General features: G+C 35.3%; 7 protein-coding genes across 7 annotated transcripts; 3 read left to right on the top strand and 4 right to left on the bottom strand.

The window, feature by feature from the left end:
* The first annotated feature begins 1,667 nt into the window (after positions 1-1,667).
* Positions 1,668-4,903, top strand: LOC7478728 (uncharacterized). The gene is made up of 4 exons (XM_002313132.4): positions 1,668-2,156; positions 3,294-3,522; positions 4,161-4,285; positions 4,377-4,903. Exons 1-4 carry the CDS (start codon positions 1,797-1,799, stop codon positions 4,461-4,463), a joined length of 801 nt encoding a protein of 266 aa, XP_002313168.2. The 5' UTR covers positions 1,668-1,796; the 3' UTR covers positions 4,464-4,903.
* An 852-nt stretch (positions 4,904-5,755) lies between these two features.
* Positions 5,756-7,853, bottom strand: LOC7478729 (uncharacterized). Its single transcript, XM_024608497.2, has 2 exons — positions 7,686-7,853; positions 5,756-7,350 (listed from the first exon to the last, which is right to left on the bottom strand). Exon 2 carries the CDS (start codon positions 7,213-7,215, stop codon positions 6,142-6,144), a length of 1,074 nt encoding a protein of 357 aa, XP_024464265.1. The 5' UTR covers positions 7,216-7,350; positions 7,686-7,853; the 3' UTR covers positions 5,756-6,141.
* Positions 7,854-8,661: 808 nt separating this feature from the next.
* On the bottom strand, positions 8,662-10,983 carry LOC18102087 (uncharacterized). Its single transcript, XM_006379107.3, has 2 exons — positions 10,855-10,983; positions 8,662-10,501 (listed from the first exon to the last, which is right to left on the bottom strand). Exon 2 carries the CDS (start codon positions 10,377-10,379, stop codon positions 9,312-9,314), a length of 1,068 nt encoding a protein of 355 aa, XP_006379169.2. The 5' UTR covers positions 10,380-10,501; positions 10,855-10,983; the 3' UTR covers positions 8,662-9,311.
* A 3,342-nt stretch (positions 10,984-14,325) lies between these two features.
* LOC7469625 (probable polyamine transporter At3g19553) lies at positions 14,326-16,724 on the bottom strand. The gene is made up of 2 exons (XM_002313866.4): positions 15,371-16,724; positions 14,326-14,968 (listed from the first exon to the last, which is right to left on the bottom strand). The coding sequence occupies exons 1-2, from the start codon at positions 16,333-16,335 to the stop codon at positions 14,425-14,427; spliced, it is 1,509 nt and encodes a 502-aa protein (XP_002313902.2). The 5' UTR covers positions 16,336-16,724; the 3' UTR covers positions 14,326-14,424.
* A 3,526-nt stretch (positions 16,725-20,250) lies between these two features.
* On the top strand, positions 20,251-22,720 carry LOC7469626 (FAD-linked sulfhydryl oxidase ERV1). Its single transcript, XM_024608255.2, has 6 exons — positions 20,251-20,565; positions 20,923-21,000; positions 21,118-21,165; positions 21,932-21,996; positions 22,299-22,376; positions 22,482-22,720. Exons 1-6 carry the CDS (start codon positions 20,350-20,352, stop codon positions 22,591-22,593), a joined length of 597 nt encoding a protein of 198 aa, XP_024464023.1. The 5' UTR covers positions 20,251-20,349; the 3' UTR covers positions 22,594-22,720.
* Positions 22,721-22,963: 243 nt separating this feature from the next.
* Positions 22,964-24,220, bottom strand: LOC7478730 (uncharacterized). The gene is made up of 4 exons (XM_002313867.4): positions 24,085-24,220; positions 23,805-23,944; positions 23,539-23,664; positions 22,964-23,416 (listed from the first exon to the last, which is right to left on the bottom strand). The coding sequence occupies exons 1-4, from the start codon at positions 24,121-24,123 to the stop codon at positions 23,239-23,241; spliced, it is 483 nt and encodes a 160-aa protein (XP_002313903.1). The 5' UTR covers positions 24,124-24,220; the 3' UTR covers positions 22,964-23,238.
* Positions 24,221-24,932: 712 nt separating this feature from the next.
* LOC7468614 (40S ribosomal protein S29) lies at positions 24,933-26,079 on the top strand. The gene is made up of 3 exons (XM_024608230.2): positions 24,933-25,102; positions 25,597-25,696; positions 25,819-26,079. Exons 1-3 carry the CDS (start codon positions 25,041-25,043, stop codon positions 25,825-25,827), a joined length of 171 nt encoding a protein of 56 aa, XP_024463998.1. The 5' UTR covers positions 24,933-25,040; the 3' UTR covers positions 25,828-26,079.
* The last annotated feature ends 70 nt before the right edge of the window (positions 26,080-26,149 follow it).

Here is a 26,149-nt window from a genome sequence, read left to right as displayed (position 1 = left end):
GCCTGATTTGTACACGGTTTGAAATTGACCGGTAATGAGTTGATTCACCGAGTTGATAGGGTGAAATCAAGTCGGTTATAGATTAATGTTTTTTTAAATTCCAGCCCGAATCCCCGAGTTTAATAAATATGACGTCACCATGGGAAGGGGAGGTAACATGAAAGGCGATGGAGCAGAGGTAGCTTCCCTAGCACTACTCAAAAACATGCACTTGAGGGTCTAGCTGTTGTGGTCAATCGTATGACTTGTTCTGCTCTCGTCCCGGATTCGACCCTCTATGTACACGCCTGTCACCCCCGCGGTACCTTACCTGCTCCTGGGCTTGCAGGATGTCCAGTGGGCCATGGGGAATAGTCGTGGTGCACGTAAGCTGGCCCGGACACCCCACGTAAATAAAAAAAAAAAAACATTAACAAACACGGGAGTGATTCGGAGACAGCATCAAAAGTCCAAAAATAGTCTAGTTTCAATGAAAACGACGTGTCATTCGTATAGATGGGGAGCAAATCGGGTCTGCAAGGAAACGTGTCAACATAAAAGATACGTGGATTCAAGAGACTGGCATAGTTGAACGCGTGTCGGTAAAGTGACGGGCAATGGCTTCCCGAAATGCTGGAAGGAGGGGTGTTTGATTTTTGTTTGATCGGTGTGGTTTCAAGTACTTTTCCAAGAGTTCAGCTACTGCCGGAAGCTTTTGTTACGTACTCGCTGGTCTGTGGCCAGTAAGGTACTCGCTGCCTCCAAATTTCTAATACTAGCCACTTTATATTGTGTCCAAATATGCGTTTAGTTTTTTTTTTTGAAGAAAAAATATGCGTTTTTAGTTATTAAAACTAGAAACTAATTCTTTCATTACTTGCAGTTATTGAAAATTGTTATTCTTTGATATTAATTTTATTAAATATAATAATTTTATGATAATAGAATGACTGTATAATTTCACGGTAAAGCATAAAATAAAAAATAAAAATAAAAAAGCAAAATTAAATGTGTCCACTTTCCTAGTTTTGAAAATAATATTATAGTTCATGATTGAAAAATTATATCAAATAAAATATATTTATTTATAAATATGTTATTCAAAACTTAAATTAATTTTATTGATTCTTTAATTTTATTAAAAAATAATATTCTGATTTTTGTATCTAGTTTTTATTTTTTAATAATCATTTTCATTTTCTTAGATTAAACTAAATGCTTAAAAAATAATACTGGAATTCTTGTTTTATAGCTTAATTAAATAAATATTTTTAATTTTTAATTTATTTTTTCTACTCACATTCATATTCTTGACCTCAAGTGACAATATTTGTATTTAGTTTTTATTTATTTATTGTAAAAAAACGACGCATAAATATAAAATAACATTATATTATCTTATTAATTGTAACATCAATAACTATAAGCAACTTTCAAGCCAAACATGCATCATAGTCTATTCCAATTACGTTGCTGCAATGTGATTTCCATGGTGATTTAAAAAAAAATAAAAAAATAAAATAGCATTCAAATGAATGAAAGTGATGATATTAAGAAAAGAAGAAAAAAACAGAGAGAGAGCCAACCAATTAAAATGATAGAAGGAGAAAAGGCGAGTACACATCATTTTCCATACTCGTGAGACTAATAGTAGTATAAAAAAACCCCTCCCTTTTATTTTATATTGGTCCACGAACTAAGAGGCCAGTACTCTTTCAAGCCACCTCTCGCTCTCTTCTCTAAAACCTCTAATAAACACAAACCCCTAGTTCACAAAAACCAGAAAGACACCTACCGAGTTTCCAGACACCACCAAAATGAGCGGCTCCTTCATGAGAAACTCCACTATCCCCCGCCTGCTACGCATCCACACCATCACAGACCCAGCAGCAGCGACAACAACAACAACAACAACAGTTCATTCGATTCTCAGACAACAACATCAGACAAGAAGAGCTTACTTTGATTTCTCAAATTTTTTTAAGAGATCAAGAGAATACAATGAGCTCTCTCCTTCTTCTCTTTTGACCTCTTCTTTCTCTTCAAAGGCTGGAACTTCTGAGTTTTCCAAATTTGGGTTTGTTGGTTGGTACCTCGGGATGGTTAAGTCACGACCTGTTTTGACTAAAAGTGCCACTTCTTCTCTTATTTACATTGCTGCTGACTTGTCGTCTCAGGTAAATATGGAGCCACGGAGATGTTAACGTGACTTATCGGTTGCTGGGTCTTTGTTGTTTCAAGTGATTTTGCTTTAAAAATGGGGTCTTTTTAAGGACTTTTTTTTTACCGTTCATTTTTTTTTTTGTGGATTTAGTTTGTGTTTATAGAGTTATATATGGAGCAACTCACTAAATGAGAGAGAATTGAATCGAGATCATGGTGATCTATTGAAAAAGAAAATAATTAGCTGTCTCTTGATGTTAACAAGCATTCCTTTCTACTGCGCCTAAAATCTCTATTTCTGCTCCTTTTTTTTGGGGGTGGGTTTTAGATATGATCTTGTATTATATTTTAGCAAAAAGCTAAATATTTGTGATGCCAATTTGAATTTTTGGAAGCCAGAGTTGTTTGATTTAATGTCAAGTCCTGCTATTTTTCCTTGTGAGACGATGGATTTTGTATTAACTAGGGAGTTTTTTTAATGTGATAGAAAGCCATCTTCTTATATCTCTACCTGAGTAAGAATCTTTAGTTGCTTGGTTAATTTGGTTGAAATTATGGATGGTTTTTTTCTCTAGTTATGATAGATTCTCAAATCTGGGTCGTTGCTTCATGTGTTGCAGTTATAACTTGGAATTTGGATTAATCTATGGTTACTCCATTTATCCACAAGTTGGGGTGACTTATCATGTTTTTGTTTTTGCTGTTCTATCTGCTTCATACTCGTGTTCTATATCACTACTATCGACTAAAGCTATCCATTGTCTCCACCTTAGTGCTCCTCTCTCTTTAGTATTCACACGACAGCTTAGACCCGTTTGGTAAATGCTGTTGTGTATTAGGAATAGGATAATGAAACTTTCAACCAGCAACTGCTTCAGTTTGCATGTTACTCACTTTGTTTAGAATGCCCTGACAAAGCATGTATTCAAGTCTTCTAAAGACTGGTACGAGTTAAATCATCCCCACTCCTCTCTTATTCTTTGCATTTTCAGTTGAATTGTTTTTTCTCCTTGCCTGCTTTAATGCAAGAACTTCACATGTCTGTGCCAGGCTTAGCTGCAAACAGTTGCTATTAATAATTGCATGTTTGCACTGGAAACTAGCTTTATCCCTGACATAATTTTATGAATTTTTTTTCTATTTTTCCTCAGACAATGTCACTGCCAAGTTCGGAAGCTTATGATCTGGTGAGGATACTGCGCATGGCCGGATATGGGTTGCTGATAATAGGACCATCATTGCATTTTTGGTTCAACTTCGTGTCGAAGCTCTTTCCTAAACGAGATCTAATCACAACATTTAAGAAAATTATCATGGGTCAGACCATCTATGGACCTATCATGACTGTTGTTTTCTTCTCATCGAATGCATGCTTACAGGGTAAGCACATACTTTTGTTTCTGCAGATATCACATTTCATATGCACTATTACATGGGGAATTCTTGCAATTTCAGATGCTGCTTTTTGGCTGTAAGCATAGAAGCCTGCAAACTAACAAATAAACTTGATTGAATTTGCAATGTTTTGTTCAATTATATCTTACGTTGCTGTCAATGGCCAGTTCATTCAACGCACAAAGTTCAATTAATAAGCATGGAATAATCAGGTGTTTTTAATAACTCTGAAATGAGAGGGGTTTTTAAGTAACTCTGAAGATTTGAACTATGATAACTGTGAGTTGTTGACCACATATCTAATATAGACTGTGAAGTGCAACCCTTGGTGCTTTCTTGAGTTCAATTGATATTTCTTGGCATTAAAAAGTTCTGAATTGTCTATATTTCGAAATTCTTGGTATTAAAAACATTCTGTCTGCATGCATGCCTCTACTGCATTTTCATCTTTGTTCACTTGTATTCATCAAACATACCCTGTTCTGTCAATCAATAAAAATGTATTCCATTCTAATCTTTATGACTCAAGGGTTATGTGTGTCCCCCAGAAGTCACAATCACTTGTATGAGCTACTTGAGAAACTTTAAAGTGAAGTGTTTGTTGCCTTGGTTACCTGGTTCAGGTGAGAACAGTGCCGAGATTATTGCCCGGTTGAAGCGAGATTTATTGCCTACAATGATAAATGGCGTTATGTACTGGCCTGTATGTGATTTTGTCACATTCAAATTCATTCCCGTCCATTTACAGGTACAATTAGGTTTATTGCTATAGTCAAAACTATTATCCATATGATCTGGTTTATGGACTGCTGACTTTTGTTCTCGGTGTTTTTCGACAGCCCCTGGTGAGCAACTCTTTTTCATATCTATGGACTGTCTACATGACATATATGGCAAGTCTAGATAAAGCAGGCTCTTCCAGCTGATGGGCTCAATACTTGCCTTTTCATTTCACCATCATTATGTCTTTTAACTACACAGCCCTGCACTGGAGGTTGCATGCATAATCAGTGAAACGAAATTCAATCCCGTCAATGAAATGCTGCTATGATATCTAAATCGGGACAATTGAGGAACTCGTCAGTTAGATCTCTGATACAACTGAGAGTAGCAAGTAGCAACCATCATGTTTCATGGTCTTCTCATGATTGTTTTGAGATAATTTACCAGAAATGTGAAGTAGAACTAAAGTGTTTTGTAAAGCAATGGCTTAATGTCATTGGAAACATCTCTTTGAAACATTGCTCTCTGGAATTACGTTTAATTTGTAACAAACTCCAATTTAAAGTGCTGACCATGGAAAAATGTTACCCATTTTTGGGGAAATTGGTAATACAGAAGAATGAGCAAGTAGGATTTCAGATAACCAATGTGAACCATTGGAGTTTACAGTCTTCTCTGCATGTCTCATCTCAAAGACAGCTCATACCTAACAACTGAGAGCTGAACTAGAAGCCGTTTGATCTCTTTGCAGATACAAGATGTTCACAATGTGCTCAAGACTACATATTCTTCATGGTGAAGTCAGAGTAACCTCACCTGTGAAAGAATACGGCTCATTTCGACATCACACCTGCAAATTTTACCATTAATAACTCAAACTCGAGCCGTTATTCTATCAAGGAGATGACTTCTGGATAATTTCAAACATACACGATTTTGTTATTATGCCATTGTCAAGTGAAATTCCCAAAAAAAAAGATTATTATGTCAAGGTCCATGCTTACATCGTCAAGAAAAGAGAAGTCCAGTAACAAAGAACTTGAGCGCTGATAATCTGAACAGGAAAAAAGAAATTGAAGAGGGTGTTTAGTTCTCTGAACTAGGGAGCGGACCAAAATTGATGATGATGATTGATGGAGAGGCTCGCGCTAGGCTACAAAATGAGTGCATCATGCAAGTTTCAGTCAACAACTACTTGTCCATCATGAAACGCTGGATCATCCTTGTTGACGTTTGTAAGCTTTTCATTGATTGAACATCAGTTTTCACCGACCATTGGCAGATGGTTTAAGACCTTCGTATGAATAACAGGAGTTAATATCCAGAAATTCACATCCAAATTCGATACCAAGTCTCCAGCATTCTGGATAAGGATAGCAAATGTAAGGATACGGGGCTTGAATGGAAAATAAAATTATGTTAACAAGCGACAATTTATCCAAGATGAAGTCCTAAATATATTTATACCCAACAGAAGTAACAACAGTAAACAGCATTCTAAATCAAGGAAGCTTTATTTCATTGATAACCCAGTACACTACAGGGAGGCAAAAAACAAGAGATTGGTTGATGAATTGTGTAAATTTCCTAAAATACCTAGTTCTAACCTCTATCTAGTATTACATTATACTATATAAACATGTTTCCTGCAACAGTTATGACGGCTGACATTTAAAGGCAACCAGGTCAAGCTGACCTAGGATTACCACATCTTCTACAGGTTATTATTCCCTTTGGGACTGCCTGTAAAACTCCACGCAAGTGGAGAGAAAATTGGAGTAAATGATTGATTCAAAATACTGAATCATCAATGTAAGTGGCTAACTGACATCCCATTTCATCAACCGCTTAACTTCTAATACAATGGTGAGAATGTATTAATCACTCTTCAAAACCACTCAAGGAGATTTTTTCAAGTTGCACAGGCCAGTCCTCCCCGAGTATTTGTGGATTTGACTCCATTGCAACACGAAAATCCAACATAGATGCATTAACTGATTCTGTCTGTCTCTTTACATATCTCCCAGGTAATGTTTCCTTCAGACCAGGAATGAACTGACCATTTGCCCCTTTCAACTGTTCACTATCACACCTTGCGCCAGCTAGAGCCATACAAGGCTCGATCAACCTCTTCAAATACGCATCCAACCCTATATTTAGCACGTTAACACAGTCCAAAGACACACCAATGCCCTCCATCTCCAACTTCCGCTCCAATCGACTTCTTAATGATCTAGTGTCTGGCAGCTCTCCACTGTTTAGACAGGTCTCTGGAATGTAATTGCTCCCTATAGAAATATTTGAAAGAGCTTTACGAGATCCACCCGGATTCAGTGAAATACCAAAAGGAGCAGTAACCGGACTTCTACTTTGAACACCAGGGCTTACTGCCATCTGCTCAACCTCTTCTCCCTCTTCCACAGATGCAACTTCAATTGGAGGTCTGCTACCAAGTGAATGCAATTCTGTTGCGCTTTGCTGCTCTTGGGCCCTTGAATTCAATTCCTCACATGCCATGCTTTGGGGCTTACCAAGTGGGCCCAGAGGACTTGGGCGGTCCCTAAACTTGCGATCTCGATTAACAGGTGATCTTCCCTTGCGAGGGGAAGAGGGAAAGGCGTCCCTGTAAAGTGACTGGAGATAATTTCTCTGATGTCCATTTGTGGTTTTGACAGTAAGGTTGCTTCCTGCTCTTCTTACACCTTTGGGTGGTGGAACTTTTCCAAGGCAAGCATTCTTGAGAATAGATCTAATAAGGCGGTTGTGAAGAGGGATATTTTCTCTACCAATTATCCTAATACAAAGCTTATCAAATTCACATTTGGTAATCTTCAAACTAAACAATTGTGTAAGCTCATCAAAGTATTTATCGGCTCTTTGATGTCCAATCTTTTTAAGAATCAAAGACTTGAGCTCTAAAGTATCAATTCTACTATACATTTCATTCGATGCCATTGTTTTCACTCGGTCAAAAATTATTTATCTGCACCAAATCCAAAACCTTGAAACTTTGAAGCAAAACCCACATCATTAAAGTGCTTCTTCAAAGATCCAAAACCTAAAACCCTAGTTCCCAAGCACCGTTCCCATCTGCATAGTAACCAGAAATACATCAAAATTAAACAAAGCTCACACTTTTTTTCTTCTAGTTCTAATCAAGCATTAGCAAACCCTAGGTACAGATTCAGCTTAAAAACCACAGCTTCTAATTCTATTATAAAGATGCTCACAAACAAAAACAGTTGATATAATAAACAAATAAATTACTTGAATTTAAGAACTACATAAACAGAAGTTCCAGAAATAGAAAGACAATTAGGGAAATTTAAGAACCCAATTGAAAAATAAAAGAAACCCATTTAAATGAAAATCGAAACCCCAAATGGTGAATTTTGAATTAAAAAAAGGTAGAATGAGATACGTACCGAATTGGGACTAGGGTTTCCAATGTTTGTGCTTGTCCAAGGGTTTTTCCGGTGAACGATCCCTTGTCTATTTTTCTTGGTTATGTATTTTGTTGGGTGTCTTTTAGAAACAGACCAAAGCCAGTAGGATAGCTCATGGGCTTTTTAAGACACAAGTCACCACTACACGTCACGTACACTTTCTTAAAGGCCTGTTTGTTTGCTGATTTTTGGCAGTCTCGGCTAATTTCGTTTTCTAAACATGGATCATGCAAGTGAAAATTAAAAGGCTTTCTGCTTCCTAAGCAAAAACAAAAGGAAAAATCAAAGAAAAATCCTCATACATACACCTTTTTGCAGTAAAGAAGTAATTTGGACTCACTTTTATGAACCGAGATTGAATTTATCATGGTTTGCTAATGATCGAATCTTTGTACATGAATAATTTATTTCACAAATATTCAAAAACTTCAGACTTAAATTCCTATAGAATTTTTGGGTCATAGTCCCGCATATTCTTCAACAAATTAATCCAGTCTATATTGTAATCCAGCTAGTGGCATTATTTATCCCTGAAAAGGGATGTAGATTGGGTTGATCTGTACACGAGACACTGTTTCTAATTTTTTTTTCCAACGGAACTTGATCTTTCGTGGTGAAAATTGCACAAGCGGCATACTTTTGGAGCTGATGGAAAGTTACTAGGCATCCCTGGGCCTGCAGTCATGGCGGGGCAAGAAAAATTTCTTTTTTGAGAAACAAATAAGAACATATTTTAATGTTAAAACGGCAAAAGTATTTCCAAGCAGCCAGTCAAGTGATGAAATCACTTGGAATTGGCTTTTGCTAAATTAAACATACCCCCTTCCTGCATTGAAGCAACTAGGTAGCAGAATCATGGAGAGATGGACATCTTAATCTCATTTTCCTTTGGCATAAAAGTCTCTCCTAGGATTTCAACTCGTCAAGAAAGACTATCCAGCCTAGACATCGAAAATAACTTCAAGAACATTACACTATCAGAATAACAGTTTTACAAGGCAGACAGATAATCTATACATTTTTGAATTAGCAACCCCGTTGAAGCAAAATTTTAAAATGATTTACAGAACTAAAGTACACATGAACTTCTCACTATGACTTCAAAAACTCCTTCCACTTGAACTTCAGTCTTCTTGATCTGTTTTTGTATGAGGAAATGAAAAGAACCCTGACTAAAGCCTCATTGGCAGCTTCTTAGTAGTGGTTCTGGCACAACCCAGTTGTCCCTGTAGACCAGTATAGGAAGGCACCGCTGGTACTTCTGTATCGAATTTGGTCCATTTCCTGTCCTTGGCACGAACTAAAGTCAGTATAAGAAGGATCCCCAGAAGAAAAACTGCACCACTAACTAAGAAAGTTTGCAAAGAAGCCAGAGGTGCATAACTTAAACGAGCAACAGCACGAGATGCAGTCAAGGCTATGTTGCACCAAGATAACATGATGAAGCACTGGCTTCTTTATTCACGACTTTATTAAAGCTGAAAACCCAAAAAGCATTCCGGTGGCATATACGATGTAAAGCAAACCAATTATCGATGTATATGTGACTAGGAACTAACTTCCGATTTCATCAACCAATTAAAGCTATTGTGAAGACAGTATTTATCACCCTTCAAACCCCTGCAAGGAGATTTTCTCAAGTTGTGTGGGCCAATCCTCTCCGAGTATCTGGGGATTTGACTCCATTGAGACACGAAAATCCAACATGGATGCATAAATTGATTTTGTCTCTCTTTGCATGTATTTCCCCGGTAACATCTCATTCAAACCAGGAATGAACTGACCACTTGCCTTTTTCAAGTACTCCTTTCCATGCCTCGAACCAGCTAAAGCCATACAAGGCTCAATCAACCTCTTTAAATACGCATCTAACCCGTTATTCAACAGGTTAACACAGTCCAAAGACGCACTAATGCCCTCCATCTCCAACTTTTGCTCCAACCGACTTCTTAATGATCTAGTATCAGGTAGTTCACCACTGTTCAGACAAGTCCTTTTAAGGTGATTATTGCATAAAGAAGCATTTGAAAGAGCTTTCCGAGATCCAAAATTCATGGAAATACCAAGAGGAGCAGTGACCGGGCTTCTACTCTGAACACTGGGGCTTCCTGCCATCTGATCAACCTCTTCTCCATCTTCCACAGAAGCAACTTCCACTGGAGGTCTACTACCAAGTGAAAGCAACTCTGTTGCACTCTGCTGTTCTTGTCCCCTTGCATTCAATTCCTCACATTCTACACTTTGAGGCTTTCCAAGAGGGCCCAGAGGACTTGGGCGGTCCCTAAACTTGCAATCTCGATTAACAGGGGACCTTCCCTTGCGTGGGGAAGAAGGAAAGGCATCCCCATAGAGTGATTGAAGACTATTTTTCTGATATCCATTTGTAACAGTGAGGTTACTTCCTGCTCTTTTAGCACTTTTGGATGGTGGAACTTTTGAACAGCAAGGATTCTTGAGAATGGATTGAATAAAGCGGTTATGAAGAGGGATATTCTCTCTGCCAATAATCCCAACAAAAAACTTATCAAATTCACACTTGGTAATCTTTAAATTAAGCAATCCTGTGAGCTGATAAAAGTATTTATCTGCTCTTTGCCGCCCAATCTTTTTAACAATCAAGGATTTGAGCTCTAAAGTATTAATTCGCATAGACATTTGATTGGACACGGTCATTTTCACACCCAAAACTACTTAATCCTCGTTAAAATCTTAACTTTAAAGCAAAGCCCACAACATCACAAGATTCACAACGCTTCCTCGTAAATCCAAACCCTGTACCAGAACCCTATCGGCAACTGCACAGTAACCAAAAACTCATCAAAATTCAAATAAATCTCGCACGTTATTTTCTAGTTCTAATGAAACATGAACAAATCCCAAGTATAAATTTAGCTAAGGAATGCAACTTGAACATTTAAAACAAAGTTACACAAACTGAAAAGATAAAAAAAATAAAATAAACAAAGTTAAAAAACTGTGTAATTCAACATTAAATAAACAGAAGTACCAGAAACAAAAATCGATGAAATTAGAAAGATTCAAGCAACAATTCAACAAAAAAATAATATAAACCCGTTTGAGATTTAACGAAAATAAATAACCCAAAAAGTTAATTGAGAATTGAAATGAGATGGCGTGGAGTACGTACCAGACTATAATTGGGTTTCTTTCTTTTTGTGCTTTCTCTCCAACCATGTAAGGATTTTTCAGGTTGATCGATGGAGTCTTTTTTTTTTTTTTTTTAGAGAAGCAGACCACTGTCCGAAAGGGCTTGGGTGGGCTTTGTGAGTCGTTTTAAGACGAGTCAACACACGTGCGGGGGCTTGTTTGTTTGCTGTGTTATATACGTCGGAAATATCTCCTTCAATTTCAGTGTATGACATTGTGTTATAAAATTACTTTTAAAAAATTTAAATTTTTTTATTTTTTATTTTAAATTAATATTTTTTTATGTTTTTAAATCATTTTAATGTACTGATATCAAAAATAATTTTTTTAAAAAAAAAATATTATTTTCATACGTTTCTGAATGAAAAACATTTTAAAAGGCAACCGCTACCACACTCTCAAACACTTGGGATTGTGATAGCTTTTGTGGTTGTGATTTGGAAAAAAAATTTGTAAAAAATATTTTTAGTTGAGGTTGGTTTGGTGAAATATATATTTGGTTAAAATTGTGGTTAAAATTGAGGTTGAACAAAAAGTAGTTTAATGTGTTTAGTTAATAATGCTTTTCAGATTGAGGTTATAAAATAACTGAAAAAGACATATATTAATATTAATAAGTTTTAATTGAAATATTATAGATTTAACTATTGTTATTACATCATGAAAAGAACAATACTTTATATAAAGGTTATTTTTTATTGTTCCATTAAACTATATGCAATTTTATCACGTACGAAATTCATGCGACAAGGACTACAGTTTTCATGGCTTCCTGAGCGTGCAACAATATCAGGTAAAATACCACCGGGAACTTATTGGGATTGCGATCAAATTCTGCAAATGTTATGTCATCATGCGATCTTCTTCTAATGTAATTATGTAGTGCCATTGAATAATGTTAAACACTAGTTTTTTGAATAAAACACAACATCTGGGAAATTTTGTCTTTTTTTATTTTACTAGGTCAGAGCCGGTCCAATGTATTTTTTTTGGGTCGGACCCTGTCGAACCATGAACAGTGAAGACGCTATCCACTGTTCACTTTGTAGAACAATAGAGATGGAGAAATGCAGCGAAGAAGAAGGGGAAGGGGAAGAGCAGGCTACCCTGCACGGTTTTCTCATTTCTGATGGTGCTGCTGCTATTTTTTATAGTGACTCAAGGCGGTTCTTGTGGCTGTGAAGAGGAAAGTAGACGGTGGTGCCCCTTTTTCTTCCTGCATTGGCCTATGTTAAACGATTCTTTTTCATTTATGTTTCTCCCCACGTTACTTTTTATTCTAGAAAAACTAAGGTGAGCTACTGTTTGCAAAGCTTAATTTTTTTGCTTTAGTTAAACCTCACGTGCAACCTCAATTTATGGTGAGTTCCACCAAAACAAAACCACATTTTACTTTAACCAAACATATATTTTTGTGGCTCAATCTCAACCTCACACGTAGCAGCCACTAAGAGTCGTCAATGACTCAATTACACAATAGGATTTTATTTAAAATTATAATACACACACATAATCGTAATTATTTTATTTAAAGCAATAAAAAACTAAAAGTTTTATTACTTGAAAAATTTATTCTTAATAAAAGAATAATCAATGTGTATATGTGTATCATTAAGTCACAATTAATAGAAAAATATATCATGCTAAAAACTCTATCTCTACTTGAAAAAAATAGTTGTACGTATAGTTTTTTAGATTTTGCAGACAACAATATGATTATTGTTCGGAGGTAAAAAAAAAGAGGATGTGTGTATTTTTCTTAATCAATTATTAATTTTTACATTGTGAAATCAGTTGAAACTTTCATGTTTTTCTATTCAAATATTATTTTTAATCTCAGATTTATGAATTTAAATTATATTTTAATGATTTTATTTGATTATTTAGTTTCTCATTAGAATAAAATAATAAATAAATAAATAGTAGTACTTGAATTTATATTATGTATGGATTATAACACTGCTTGAAAATTATTATGCGGCTGTTAAGATTTAAACCCGTGACCTCCCATGAACAAGTAACCGACTCTCACCACCTGGCTACAGCATAAATATTTTCCATGCAAGTAGACATAGAAATATAGCATATGCTAGTATTAAATAATAATAAAAAATATTATTAGTAGTGTATTTTTCTTAAACAATGCGAGACAATGATTTTAGCAATTTTTTCGTGGTTTGTGCGGTGTCTAACAAATTCAGGCTATGAGTTAAATTTTCATTTATCTTTTATTAATATTGCATTGGTGGTTGTGATATTATTTTTGTAAATTCTTTATTGATCATGTAAATTTTATTGGGCGTTTTAAATGAATAATCAATTTGATAACGTTTTGAGCTTAAGTTAGAATCCAGGTTAATTAGGTTTAGGCTCGGTCTAATTAAAACCTATGGAAATTGGTTTGGGTTAAAGGAAACATAGCCTTTTTTTTTTTTTTTGCCTAATTTTTAAATACAATAAATACATGGACTTAGACTAGTATAAGAACCTTAACCCATGAGATAAATAAATTGATTTAAATTATAACAATACATTTAAGCAAACATCATTTTTTACTCAAAATTAAAACCATCCCAGATAGATAAAAAAAAATATATATATATTATTTATGCCCTTGGGCTTCCTATTCCTTCATACCTTACATGCCCAAAAGTCAATTCTAGATAAATTTATAAACATGTATTGATTATGTTTAATCAAGATTTCATAAAGTTGAAATGAAATCATAATTGTTTTAAATAAAACCCTACTCCTTATTGTTTTAAAATATATATAATTTTAAATAAAACCCTATTGTGCATTCAAGTCAATTAGATATTTTTCCTACAATATAATTTGATTTTATCATCTCTTTTTATTTACTAGTATTCGTATTTTCTTTATAAACTCTATTTATTTTTGCGTTTCAAAAATACTTTTAAAAAAATTAAAATTTTTTTTTTCTTTACTTTAAATTAATATTTTTTTATTGTTTTCAAATCATTTTGATACATTGATATAAAAAATAATTTTTAAAAAATAAAAAAAATATCATTTTAATATATTTTTAAAAAAAATACTTTAAAAAAAAACCACAATCTCAAACACTTAAAACATATGGTGAAAACCGAAAACTCATACAAGAGGTGTTCCAGTCAGCAGCAGTTCATTGAAAAGTTTTCTCCATGTATCACTTGGATGCCAACAGCAAAATCATCGAGCACAAAATCTCTCTCAAAAGCACCAGAAATCATTTCCAACTGCCAGTCGTGCAAATATTGATCTCAAATCACGAAGGCTCTAAGCTTGTTTGTTATAAATTTAAACATGCCCTTTTCTGCCGAAAAGTTACTTGGTGGCAAGAACTGTTTTCCAGAATTTCCAAGAGCTCATTGGGAAAAACTCACCTAACAAGACATCAAAATACTTTTGCTCTTCAAGGACATCATATGGCACTTTATGATAGCAACAGTTTACAAGTCATGAAGATCATAAACTTATTTTATAAATTAGTGGTAGTGTTGAGCAGAATTTTGTGTATGATTACCAGTATAAAAATATACAAGGATTCTCATTCGGATTTTAGAACTCCTTCCACCAAAACTTCACAGCTTTCCTGGCCCAGTTCTGTTGATGGCAAATCAGAAAGAAGGCTGACTGAAGCCTCATCTGCTACCTGCTGATGTGGATGTAGGAAAACCGAGTTCTCTTCCCGTGATGTATTGGAAGGCAATCCCGGTTCTTCTGTATCAAATTTGGCCCATTTCCTGTCCTTGGCATGAACTAAAGTCGGATATAAGAGGAACCCCAGAAGAATAACCACACCGCTAACTAAGAATGTCCGCATAGAAGCCAGGCACATAACCAGAACAAGTAACAATGCAGGAGGCAGGCAAAGCAGTGCTGCACCAAATGTTTGCAGGGGAACTTTATAAGGCCTATGGAGTTCTGGCTTCTTTATCCTCAATTTTATGAAAGCCGCAAACTCAAGGAGCATTCCTATAGCATATAAGAAGTTCAGAAATTCCAGGATTTCCTGAAAACTCATCCAAGACAGGAAGATTACTCCAGTAGCAGAGCACAAAATGCTAAAGGTGGGAGTTCCATATTTGGACCTGCAGAAACACATTAAAGCACTCAAATGATGTAAATTTTTCCATTTTGAACAAACTTTACACAATATTTATGGTCTAGTTGATTATGTTTGAAGTTTGGACCTGGAAAGCATAAATGGTTCGATCAATTTGATTAGGAACCCGCATCCTTAAGGTGCACTAATAGGGCTTATTTGGCCAATATAACAAAACTTGAATTTCGAATACTGAAAAATAAATTGATGCGCAGCATTTATGCCTTAGCATCACCCTGATAACATTGTCTCGGAAATAATTGAAATAGATCATGGCGGATATTTTGCTTGTGTTGCTTCATAATAGATTAATTTCCAATCAGAAAGAAAAGCAGCAATTATTGGAATTCAAATCAGTGAAGAAAAAAATTGAGACAGATTGACTGACCTTGAAGCAAATATAGATGGAAGCATTCCCATCTCACTCATACCAAGAAGTTGAAAAGCATCACCACTCATTTCTGCTTCAAACAATCCCAAGTTAGACATAGCAGCAGCTGCTTGGATCCACCATTTGAGCCAAACCCCTCCAATCAACATCCCAACTTCTGCAAAGTACCCATCACTCCATTGACTAGAAGGCGACTTCAATGCCCCCGTGCTAGCAAGAAGTGGAATTAAGTATGAAGAAACCACCAAAATCACAGCGCCAAAAAGTGCCTTTGGGAATGTCTTGCTAGGGTTTTCAACCTCCCCTGCTAGAGTACTAGCCTTATCCCAATAATTCAGGTTCCAAAACATGCAATTAAAATATCCCCTCCAATCTAATTTCTTAAAATCTACAACTAGCCATTGTTTAGGCCTAATTCGAGGAATGGAAAGAAGACCCATTACAACAAATGGACAAAGTGAAAAAACAGCAAGGGAAACTGCTGAAAATCCAACAATATGTAGACCTCTGTAATTCAAATATGTCAAAGAAACTGTAATGCCTAAAAGAGCAGGAATTCGAGCTATTGATTGGTTAAAAATAGGAAATGAATGTTTCAAGTAATCAAGAAACAACACAGGGTAAAGGGCATTATCCATAACCCCACTAAACCATTTCCAAAATCCTTCTTGGAAACCCCAGAAGGGACCAAAAGCTGAAGATATCCAAATAACATACCCACCATTCCCAGGGAAACTTGTGGCAAGCTCTGCTGTGACTAGAGCTTCTGGTATACTCCAAATTAAAGGGAATATCAAGAAACCAAGCAAAGACAATAAAGGGCCACCTCCAGCCCTCACAGAATCCTCTACACCAAATGGACCCCCCGATACATCATAGAATATCAGAGCAATAAGAGGCAATAGTGTTAGTTTTGGACTTGTTTTAGCTTTGTTCTCTGCATCACTTCCCTCTTCACCCATCCACACGGACAGGATCTAGAGGAGGTTTAAACTGGGACCCTGGACTTAGTTTAACTGGGTTTCACCTAAAATTCAGATCTTTATGGATCTATGAAGGTAGTTTCTCCATACCAATCGATAAAAAGTAAAGAAATTACCTGTTCCTGAAATCTGAATTTCAAGATAAACAAAGTAGAACTTCTTTCTCTAATTAGATCTTTAGATGCAAAGAGCAGAAAGACCTGGTCGCCTTGTCTTTGTAAACCCGAGAATTTGTGCTCCCACGTCACGTTAACTTCTCATTATCTTTGCATTGGTGGATTCCTATCAATCGTTTTCCCATCTTGGAAACGCGAGGAAGGTAGACCTTTTGGAGGGGTTGTACCCCCACTCTCCTGCTTGCAGGGAGTCAGTGGGGTATAATTTCTAGGGATAATTGGTCCGGACATTTATATTAATAAAAAAATAATAATAATAGGTACGCATGACAGTATTAATTAAAATAAATATAATAAGAATGAGCTGTATAAATAAATATTATATTTTATGATTGGAGTGTAGTGGACTAAATAATCTATTTTATTTTATGTTTAGTAGGCATTAGATAAGATAGAATAATATACTATAAACAATTATATTTATGTTTTGTTTAATATTTGCAGTGTGGATTATATAATATATATTCTAACTTAAAAAATATTTTTTTTTAATATAATGAAGAGATATATTTTTTTTTGTAAAAAATGTTATTAATATTATTTTATTTTAAACAAAATCCACAATTTTTAATTTAAAGTTCAAATATATTAGAACATACCTAATTTTGATCAACAATTCATGTAGACAACAAGCAATACAATGAACCATCTAGTAAGTGGTCTGGTGGTGAGAGATTGGAACCAAGAGGTTTGCTTTCACTGTAATTTCAAGTTCGAGCCCTGTGGTTGCTAATATGATAGCCACTAGAGGTTTACATGGTCGTTAACTTCAGAATTCATAGAATTAGTCGAGGTACACGCAAACTAACCCGGACACCCACTTTAATATATATATATATATATATATATATATATATATATATATATATATATATAAGCAATAGAATGTCAAGCAAATAAGAGTTCAACATGCCTAAAAAAAAATCAACATTAAAAAAAGAAGAAGAAGGGGGTCTTTTTCTTTGTGAAGTCATTCGAAACAAGCAAACAAAAATAATTTTTTTTTTCAATTTAAGATACTGATTCTTCTTTAAAATTCTCAAGCATCTCTTTTAACGTTTAGCAATAGCAACACTACTGAAGACAAAAATCCTAGTGTGTCTCGTTGAGAGGCATAAGAGACATCATTCTTGTATAATGATAATTCAAAATCTAACATACTTGGTAATGAGATCATCTGCTGTGGATAGTAATTAATTATATGTTCAGGTTAATATATATTTTTTGGAGCTCAAGAAGTAAGGCTCGGTAAAGGGTATTCACGGTCCGGATTGGTTTGGAAATTCAATCAAATCAGGAAATGTTATTTCTTGATAATATAACTTAGATTGAAAAAAAAATCAGTTCAAATTAAATAATTGGTTCCGTTTTTTTTTTTTTTGAATTAAAGACTAGAAAAATAAAAAACTAGTTTAACGTGTTTATTTTTACTACTTTGATAGTGGTTTCTTTGTTGTGTTTTTTTTTTTTTTTTTTTTTTTTTTTTTTTTTTTTGTGATAAGCAGAACGAAGAAGGCATAAAATACCCCAGACGGGCAAAACAACAGAAAAAAAGAAAGTCACATGCCCAAAAATTCGGCACCCATGAAAGACAAACTATATCAGCCTTGTCCCCGGAAACCACTCAATCCACTAGGCTATTGAAAAATATAGTTTCTCCTTCAACAGACATCATTTAAAATATAGTTTATTCTTTTGATGAGGCTTAAGGAACCTGAAGTTAGTGATTTTTTAATAAAATATTATAATAAATAAAAGAATGAGATTTAAATTTTAAAAATAAAGGTGTTTATTTTTTATTTCTGTATAATAAATGTTATAAGAATTAAAACATAAATACTTGCAAGAAAGAAATTATGAACCTTTTACCCGTGTAGTTCATGAGATATTTATAATCCTTAAACCTTGTTGTTTTGATGGAGTGGAGGGGTTTAAGAGTTATTTTCTCATGATGAAATTAATGAGGAATAAATATCTCTACACAATATTAATAAAAAACAAATATCTCTTGCATATCATTAATAAGATGAAAATATGGTAGGCTATTGAAAGAATTTTTATACACCTATACATGAAATTAGATAAATATCTCCGACATAACATTTCATGTTAAAAGTCTTATGAATAAATAAATGGAACTTTATGATTGTAACATGGGCCTATAACAAATCTCCATAATAATTGGGCTTGACACGTTGCCAAGCTCATGGGTTGTGGGTTTGACAACTCGCTAAACTCACGTCCACTTGGTCTCAGCATATGGCTGACCCAAGATACTAGGTTTGGCAGCTCGTCGGACCCATGTTCATTTGCATTCAACACGTGGCTGACCCTGAGGGTATCAAGCCTGCTATCTCGCTAGATCGATGTTTGCTTGGGCTCAACATGTGATTGAATACAAGTACATTGGGTATAGCAGCTTGCTAGGCTCGCGTTCACTTCGGCTTAACACGTGACTGAACACAAGTACATTGAGTTTGATAGCTCGCTGGATCCATGTTCGTTTCGACTTGGCTCGTGGTTGACCCAGGGATACTGGGTTAGGTAGCTTGCTAATCCTTTGTCTGTTTAGGCTCAGCAAATGGATGAATCCAAGCATGTTGAGCCTTTTTAGACAGAGATTTAGACTTTTTAACAAAACAATAAAAAAATTGACTTGTCATAATCCAAGTACGAAAAAAAAGCTTTAAGTTCATTTCATTTTCTTTTGATTAAAAAACAAAATGGAGGGGAGAAAACTTGAAAAGTTGTTTAAATTACAGGTAAATTATGATTTTCATCTTTTCTTAGTAAGTCTCAATAAAATAAAATGGCATCAACATATTGAAAATTGTTTAGACTACAGGTAAGTTATGATTTTTTTCGAACTAATAAAGACACTGCAAGTGGTTGTTTGTCAATATAACATGTATGTTTTAAAAAGTATTTTTTTCACAGGATACTAAAAGCACATTAAAAATAAAAAATTTCAATTACATGTTGAAACTTGTAAAAAAACAGTATTTTACTGTTTTTAAAAATCATGGTCCTACCATATATAAACGGTAGGATCCATGTTTTTTGATTTTTAACTAACCAAATAGCTATTTAGTGTATTTTTTAAAAAACACGAATGCTAACACGTAGTCAAATGAGCTAATAGTAATAAAAAGAATAGCCCAAATGACGAGGTTTGCTTTCACGACATGACAACCCTTTTTATTTTTTATTTTACTCTAGTTAATTGACTTCCTTTTATTACTATAGTTAATTAGTTACTACTCCACTGGTCCTTTTATAATTTTTAGCTGTCTCATGTATTAGCTAAAAATGAGATTGATTTATTGGTTAAGAAGGTTTACTGATTTCTTTGACCTTTTGAGTTAAAATCTCGACAGTCGACACTGCTTGCTCATTTTTTTGATTTTATGAGTTAAAATTCTGGTACCAATATCTAAAAACAATAGGCTAATATGAGAAATGATTTTTAAAATCATCGGGAAAAAAAAACTCAGTCTCAATTGATGGATTGAGGATGAGTTTATTATTCTATAGTGTTTTTTCAAAAAAAAAATAGAATTTATTATTTTTTATAGTATTTATTATTTGAAAATATATTAAAATAATTTTTAATATTAGTAGAACAATAAAAAAAATAAATAAAAATATAAAATTCAAAAAATTTAGAAGCACTGTACAACCAACTGTAAAAACAAACAAAACCGGCAAACTGAAAAACATTTTCACAAGAAATGACAAGGGATTCCCATTTTAAGAGAACCAAACATCATCCTTCCTCGGACTCACAACACTCCCGCCCTCTCGTGTCTGCAACAACATGCCTGACAATCCATTGCAGCATCTCTTTCAAAAAGTCTCAAATTGCTTCCAAACCCATTTGGCTAATTTCACAGGCCAACCTCAGAACCCATCTTCATCCACGAGCAAAAACACCATCTTCTCTCTCTCCCCGCCTTCATCACATGTATCATCCAAAATATACCCAGCAAACAGAGACACTTCCTCTGTCCAGCCTAAAGACGTTCTTAACAAGGTAACCCCGTTCATTGTCTCGCCTTAGATAATCATTAACCTTCATCAAATTTGAATTTGAGTTTCCGATATGTATGTCTGGTTGGTTTCTATGGAAAGGAGGTTAAACCCCGCAAACTGTTTGGCAAAAGTCCTGAATGGATTATTGTGTTTTTGAGGATTAGTTTTCCAGAATAGGTTTCCTCTGCACAAATTAGACTATTAAAGGAGAACTTTAAAGCTTGCAAAATACGGACAGAGGTGTCAAAAACTAGCTTAGAATTCCTCAATCTCATGTAGTTTTTAGTTGCCATGTCTTGGGGCTTCCATTTTTGTAAACAAGTATGCTTGATTAAACTTGTATTATCTATTTGTTCAGGGAAAGTCTGCTGCTCCTGTGACTAAAGAAGAGCTTGGAAGAGCTACTTGGACTTTCCTGCACACGCTTGCTGCCCAGGTGCTCCCAGAATGCAGCTTTACTCCTCTAAATGCCCTGCACCTTTATTTGTTGAAATTTAACCATTCTATTGACGATACGATCCGTGGATTTATTTTTAAACCTTTTCTCTTTCAGTATCCTGAACATCCAACTAGACAGCAAAAGAAGGACGTAAAAGAACTGGTAACTCTTTATACTAGCTTCCTGCAATATTTCTCACAGTGACACTATTTATCAAAATAACTATTCCAATTTGATGGTAAACACATGAATTTATTTTTATTCTTCTTCTTCTTCTTCTTCTTTGTTTTTTTTTTTTCCTTTTTTTTTGAACTGGTGAATTTATCATTCTTGAGCCTACATGTATGTCTCTCAATAATTAATTAGATGAAGCCTTGGATGAGTCTTGTCGAAATAGTAAATCAACCAGGAACAATCCATGACACAGTAAGAACTTAGAGAGAGAACCTTGTTAATGATATTAGAAAAACCAAAGTTGATCTTGAGTACTAGTCTATGATTTGTCTTGACCAAAGAGCAGGCGATTCTATAACTTGTCCCGACCAAAAGTGTACACCTGTGGCATGGGCAGGTTCTATTAGGATCTGAATCATGCCCTGTTCTACTGTTCTAGTAGTTGCCAATGATGTGACCCAGCTGTATTTAGACCTGGCCAGCCGATCTTGAGGTCTCCTCTGTCTTCAGTTGCATTTTCTTTGGACATGAACAGCCCATTTTAGAGGAAGCTGATATGCAAATGGCACATTCTTGTGTGCTTGAAAAGCTCAGGCTGCCTTGCCATTGTGGTTCTTTCCATGTATAACTAGATGTGTTACGTTTCACTCCTCATTCAATCCCTGTTCATCCTGTCTAAAATTGAGCTGTGGATTCATTCCAGTATGCTTATAAGATTTTTAAGATCAACTAACAGGATTGCATTGGCATTCAGATGGCAATTTTATCTCGGATGTACCCTTGCCAGGAATGTGCAGATCACTTTAAAGAAGTTCTAAGGTATACCACCCCCCCCCCCCTCGTGCACCCTTTTCCATAATGGTGTGTTCCAGGTGTTGTCTACTGTCGATGCTCCCTCTTTATGAAATGGTTCTTTTCTGCACAGTGCTTCAGTATACTTCCCGTCCAATTTCTCTTTGATACTCTGCTATAATGGACAGTTTATTGCATCTGATTTCTCCATTATGCTATAAACTACAAAGGGGGGGGGGGGGGGGGGTTTACTCTATACGACTAGCAAGCCTCTTTGAACAGCCTGCATTTTTAATGGATAGTTTACTTATGGCTGATGTGTTTGGCAGAGTAAATCCTGTACAGGCCGGATCTCATGCTGAGTTCTCGCAATGGCTGTGCCATGTGCATAATGTAGTTAATAGAAGGTAAGTTAAGATGTCAATTCTACCTTTGGTCTTGATCGTAGACAAACTGCTTAACGACCCTGGCAAAATTATGTATTCTTGCTAACATGTGGGTGATTTGAACAGCCTTGGTAAACTAGTATTCCCTTGTGAACGAGTTGATGCAAGGTGGGGCAAGCTAGAATGTGAGCAACGTGCATGTGATCTACAAGGAACTACAAATTTCGATGAAGATTAATGTACATCTGTACTACAGTACTGTAATTGAAAAACCATGTTACGAGTTAATAGGTTAATACACCTTTGTCAATAACGGTTCATGGAAGGAATATCCATTTGATTTTATTGGCTCAACTTTTGATTCATCATTTAGATGCAAGACAAAATTTAACTCGGGAGGCTTTTCAAGGTTCCCTGCCTCAATTTCTTTTCACGTTCCATCGAACTTCTTACAATAAACCATCAAGGTGGGATGCGTAACTGAGGAAGTCTTGCTTAGGCTGACGTGAACACTCTTAAACCTTGATAGTTTGTCATAGCAGCAAGAGAATTCCTCTTGTAAGACGGAATATATAAAATGAAATAGCTTTCAATGGATGGTAGCAAGATAAGAAAAATCAAATCATTCACGAACTGCTTGTCACCAAGATATAATCAAGGTTACTTGTTTTGCATTTTGATTCAACAGTAAGATAAAACCCAGTTAAGTTCCAACCAACCAAGGAACCCTGAAATAAAAGGGGGGAAAGGAAAGAAAAATAAAGAAGAGAACCGCTGCCAGAAGCAAAGAGACAAAATTTAGCTGACAGATGATGGGTCCTCAGCTTGATTACCCTGTGAACTTTCAAGAGAGAACCCCAGCCTGGATTGCTAAGATATTAGTTTAACTGTCTGATGATGCACCGCCGTCGGCTTGATTACCCTTCGAACATTCAACCGAACGAAATGGAGGTGCCTCACCAAATTTCAATATATGAGCAGTCTCAGAAACAGGTTTCAGTTGTATAATCACTCGAGCATCTAGATACGAGTCGCAAGCAAAACACCAAATCGATAGATCACTGTGATCAAAAGCAAACCAAATTCAAATTCCAAACCAAGAAAGGCGTAAAGCCGATTAGAAATTATCAAGCAAACCAGCAATAACCGCGACAAAATGCAATACTCGCATCGCATGCCATACCTGTAACTGAGAGCCAAACAATGGCTGGTTTGATGAAAATGTTGCAACATATGCTTGTTCACAAAACGGCTGCAAAGTACATCCTTACACGACAAGCATAACCAGTTCTCACTTGGATGTTGGCACCTTAAAACATGTAATCAAAATAATTTCAACAAATCAGAAAATCTCGAAACATCTGATTTGTCTGCAAGAACTATTTTATTTTTATTAAATAAATAAATAAATAATAAGTCAGGGTTTGAGAGAGAGCGTGAAAAGATTACCTGTTGCAAGGAGTATCGGGAGTTGGTATGTGAGCAAGATCAGACGACAGAGAAGCCAAGTGATCACATGATGTTCGGGCTTCGACCCAACCCGATTCGGCACCGTACATATCGTTCTCGTCATCTTCAAATCCCGGCTCCTATTGTTATTCACAGAGCTTGGTTAGAATATAGAATCTAATGCTTCGAAGATAAGATTTTTAACAATTCTCTATTTGGGTCAATATCTAGAAATTGTAAGATATTTTTGTAAATCTTTTAATTTTTTTCTTGGGCTTACCAGAGGAGCAGAGGAAGAGGCACCAGCTTGATTTGCCATGGAGGAGTCTGTCTGTATTCTGATGTTGTAGTTTAGTTTGTGAGTAAGGTTTAAGAGGATGCCTGAAACGACACCATCTGCTGTCAGGGTGAACTATATTTTAGACCCTGTAGATTCAACAATATTCCACTTTGCCCCCCGTAGCTCACAATTTTCCAATACTAAACTTGTAGTTGTCAGTTGTTCTTTCAGTCTTTTTCTTTGTTTTTTATATTTATTTTATTATTGACTTTTAATACTATTTTCTTGAATAATTATTTTCTTTTTTTTCACGCAGTCATATAAAATAACTAGTTTGGTTAAAAAAATATAATTTTTAACTAATTTAAATTAATTAATTAATTTTAATTTATTGTTCAAATAGACATATTGTTAATAAAATATTGAAGGTTTGGTCAAAATAAAAAGTGCATAAATAAGAGAAATAAATTCCGACGGAAGAAAAACAATCTTCATTCCAAAACTTAAATCATTGAAGTTGTTTTAAATATATATTTCAATAAAAATAAAAAATATAAACATAAGTTTTGAAAATGGATCCGCAGTATCGGCTGGGCTGGTAACACTAAAGCAGCCAATAAGCAATAATCTCTTGTAAATAATCTAATTTACTACCATAATAATATCAAAATTTATTTGGGAGCGGATCAATACAGAAAGGGCAAAAAAACCTTTGTGAATCCTACAGAGGGCTTCGAGTCTCTGACCCACAGCTCTAAGCTAGTACTCACTCTGGGCTAAATCACAGGCCCAAACCAGACAATCCTACGGCCCGTCGGACACACCAGGAATCTAGGGTTTTGTAACGCCAGTATAAAATGTCACTTTCCTTTCCGAGCTCAAAAGCGCTCTGCGAATTCCATGCTTTCAAGTTTTCTCTAGTGGCTCGTAAGCTTTAGCGATCAGTAGCAGAAAGGATGGGTCACTCTAATGTCTGGAACTCTCACCCCAAGAACTACGGCCCTGGTTCTCGCACCTGGTAATCGATACGAGAAAATGAAAGTATAATCTGATATCAAACCTATCTTGTTTACCTTATGACAAAAAGGGTTCTATCAGTTTTCCTTCTTATGCTTCTTCACTGTGCAGTTAGTTTTGAAAGATTGCTTTTTTATATTATTTCTAGGAAATTGTCCAGTTGTTGTCATGTTTTGATTATGTAACTGGGATCTATTATTGTTGTGTTTGAATATCCCAGAAATAACTATTTCCTGTTTTGGATGATTTAGCGTTTATGAGCACTATCATCCAGTGCTTAAGATGATGGTTTTAGCTATTTGGTCGGTAGGGTTTAATTTTGAAGTTCGATGGTTGCTAAAATTGATTTTACCAATAATTTCTGGATAGGGTTTCAAAGTGGATCCATGTTGTTAATGTCTTCTTATTTGTGACATGGATGGTTTAGATAGAAGCATGAGATGTTGGTTTATGGATTCTGATGTCTGTCATGTTGTTTTTTTGTTGATTTATCAGCCGCGTGTGTGGGAATCCCCATGGTATTATCAGGAAGTATGGGCTCATGTGCTGCAGACAGTGCTTCCGTAGCAATGCTAAGGAGATTGGATTCATCAAGGTAAACTCATTGACTAGCCTTTCGTTATCTAGTTTGGCTGTAATCTAGTTTGGCATGTTAATTGATTAGCCTATGGTTTGTTGATAATCGTTTTCATTCTATGCTTATGTCTTTTTTTGCAGTACCGCTGAGGAAGAGCTGGTAGCTCGTGACCCACTAGACGAGCAGAAGATAGCTCGCTTTTGTTTTATGCAGTACAAGATACCTCGTGTCCACTAGACTAGTAGGAGATAGCTCCCGCACCACTAGACCAGCAAATGTGTTTTGCGCAAATATGATTGATTATAATTTTTATGTTTGAATTAACTATTAAGACAATGTTTTGGTTAGTTGATTTGCTGTGGAACTTGGATTGATGTTGGAAATGGAATATTTTCAAATAATCTCCTATAGCATTATCGGTCTCCTTTTCATAATTGATTTGTTCTTATCCAAGCGTTCCTTTTGAATTCT

The sequence above is a fragment of the Populus trichocarpa genome, chromosome 9 (assembly GCF_000002775.5).
Source record: "Populus trichocarpa isolate Nisqually-1 chromosome 9, P.trichocarpa_v4.1, whole genome shotgun sequence".
NCBI lineage: Eukaryota > Viridiplantae > Streptophyta > Magnoliopsida > Malpighiales > Salicaceae > Populus > Populus trichocarpa.
The sequence above is the reverse complement of the archived record's forward strand: the minus strand, read 5'-3'. Positions and strand labels throughout refer to the sequence as shown.

Excerpts from the sequence above, each read along its gene's own strand:
- LOC7478728 (XM_002313132.4), top strand. The coding sequence starts at position 1,797 with ATGAGCGGCTCCTTCATGAGAAACTCCACTATCCCCCGCCTGCTACGC. Across the intron at positions 3,523-4,160 it reads ATCGAATGCATGCTTACAGG|GTGAGAACAGTGCCGAGATT; the intron begins GTAAGCACATAC and ends TACCTGGTTCAG. Across the intron at positions 4,286-4,376 it reads TCATTCCCGTCCATTTACAG|CCCCTGGTGAGCAACTCTTT; the intron begins GTACAATTAGGT and ends GTTTTTCGACAG.
- LOC7478729 (XM_024608497.2), bottom strand. The coding sequence starts at position 7,215 with ATGGCATCGAATGAAATGTATAGTAGAATTGATACTTTAGAGCTCAAG.
- LOC18102087 (XM_006379107.3), bottom strand. The coding sequence starts at position 10,379 with ATGACCGTGTCCAATCAAATGTCTATGCGAATTAATACTTTAGAGCTC.
- LOC7469625 (XM_002313866.4), bottom strand. The coding sequence starts at position 16,335 with ATGGGTGAAGAGGGAAGTGATGCAGAGAACAAAGCTAAAACAAGTCCA. Across the intron at positions 14,969-15,370 it reads CCATCTATATTTGCTTCAAG|GTCCAAATATGGAACTCCCA; the intron begins GTCAGTCAATCT and ends GTGTTTCTGCAG.
- LOC7469626 (XM_024608255.2), top strand. The coding sequence starts at position 20,350 with ATGCCTGACAATCCATTGCAGCATCTCTTTCAAAAAGTCTCAAATTGC. Across the intron at positions 21,001-21,117 it reads TGCACACGCTTGCTGCCCAG|TATCCTGAACATCCAACTAG; the intron begins GTGCTCCCAGAA and ends TTTCTCTTTCAG. Across the intron at positions 21,166-21,931 it reads AGAAGGACGTAAAAGAACTG|ATGGCAATTTTATCTCGGAT; the intron begins GTAACTCTTTAT and ends ATTGGCATTCAG.
- LOC7478730 (XM_002313867.4), bottom strand. The coding sequence starts at position 24,123 with ATGGCAAATCAAGCTGGTGCCTCTTCCTCTGCTCCTCTG. Across the intron at positions 23,945-24,084 it reads CCTCTTCCTCTGCTCCTCTG|GAGCCGGGATTTGAAGATGA; the intron begins GTAAGCCCAAGA and ends GAATAACAATAG. Across the intron at positions 23,665-23,804 it reads CCCGATACTCCTTGCAACAG|GTGCCAACATCCAAGTGAGA; the intron begins GTAATCTTTTCA and ends ACATGTTTTAAG.
- LOC7468614 (XM_024608230.2), top strand. The coding sequence starts at position 25,041 with ATGGGTCACTCTAATGTCTGGAACTCTCACCCCAAGAACTACGGCCCT. Across the intron at positions 25,103-25,596 it reads GGCCCTGGTTCTCGCACCTG|CCGCGTGTGTGGGAATCCCC; the intron begins GTAATCGATACG and ends TTGATTTATCAG.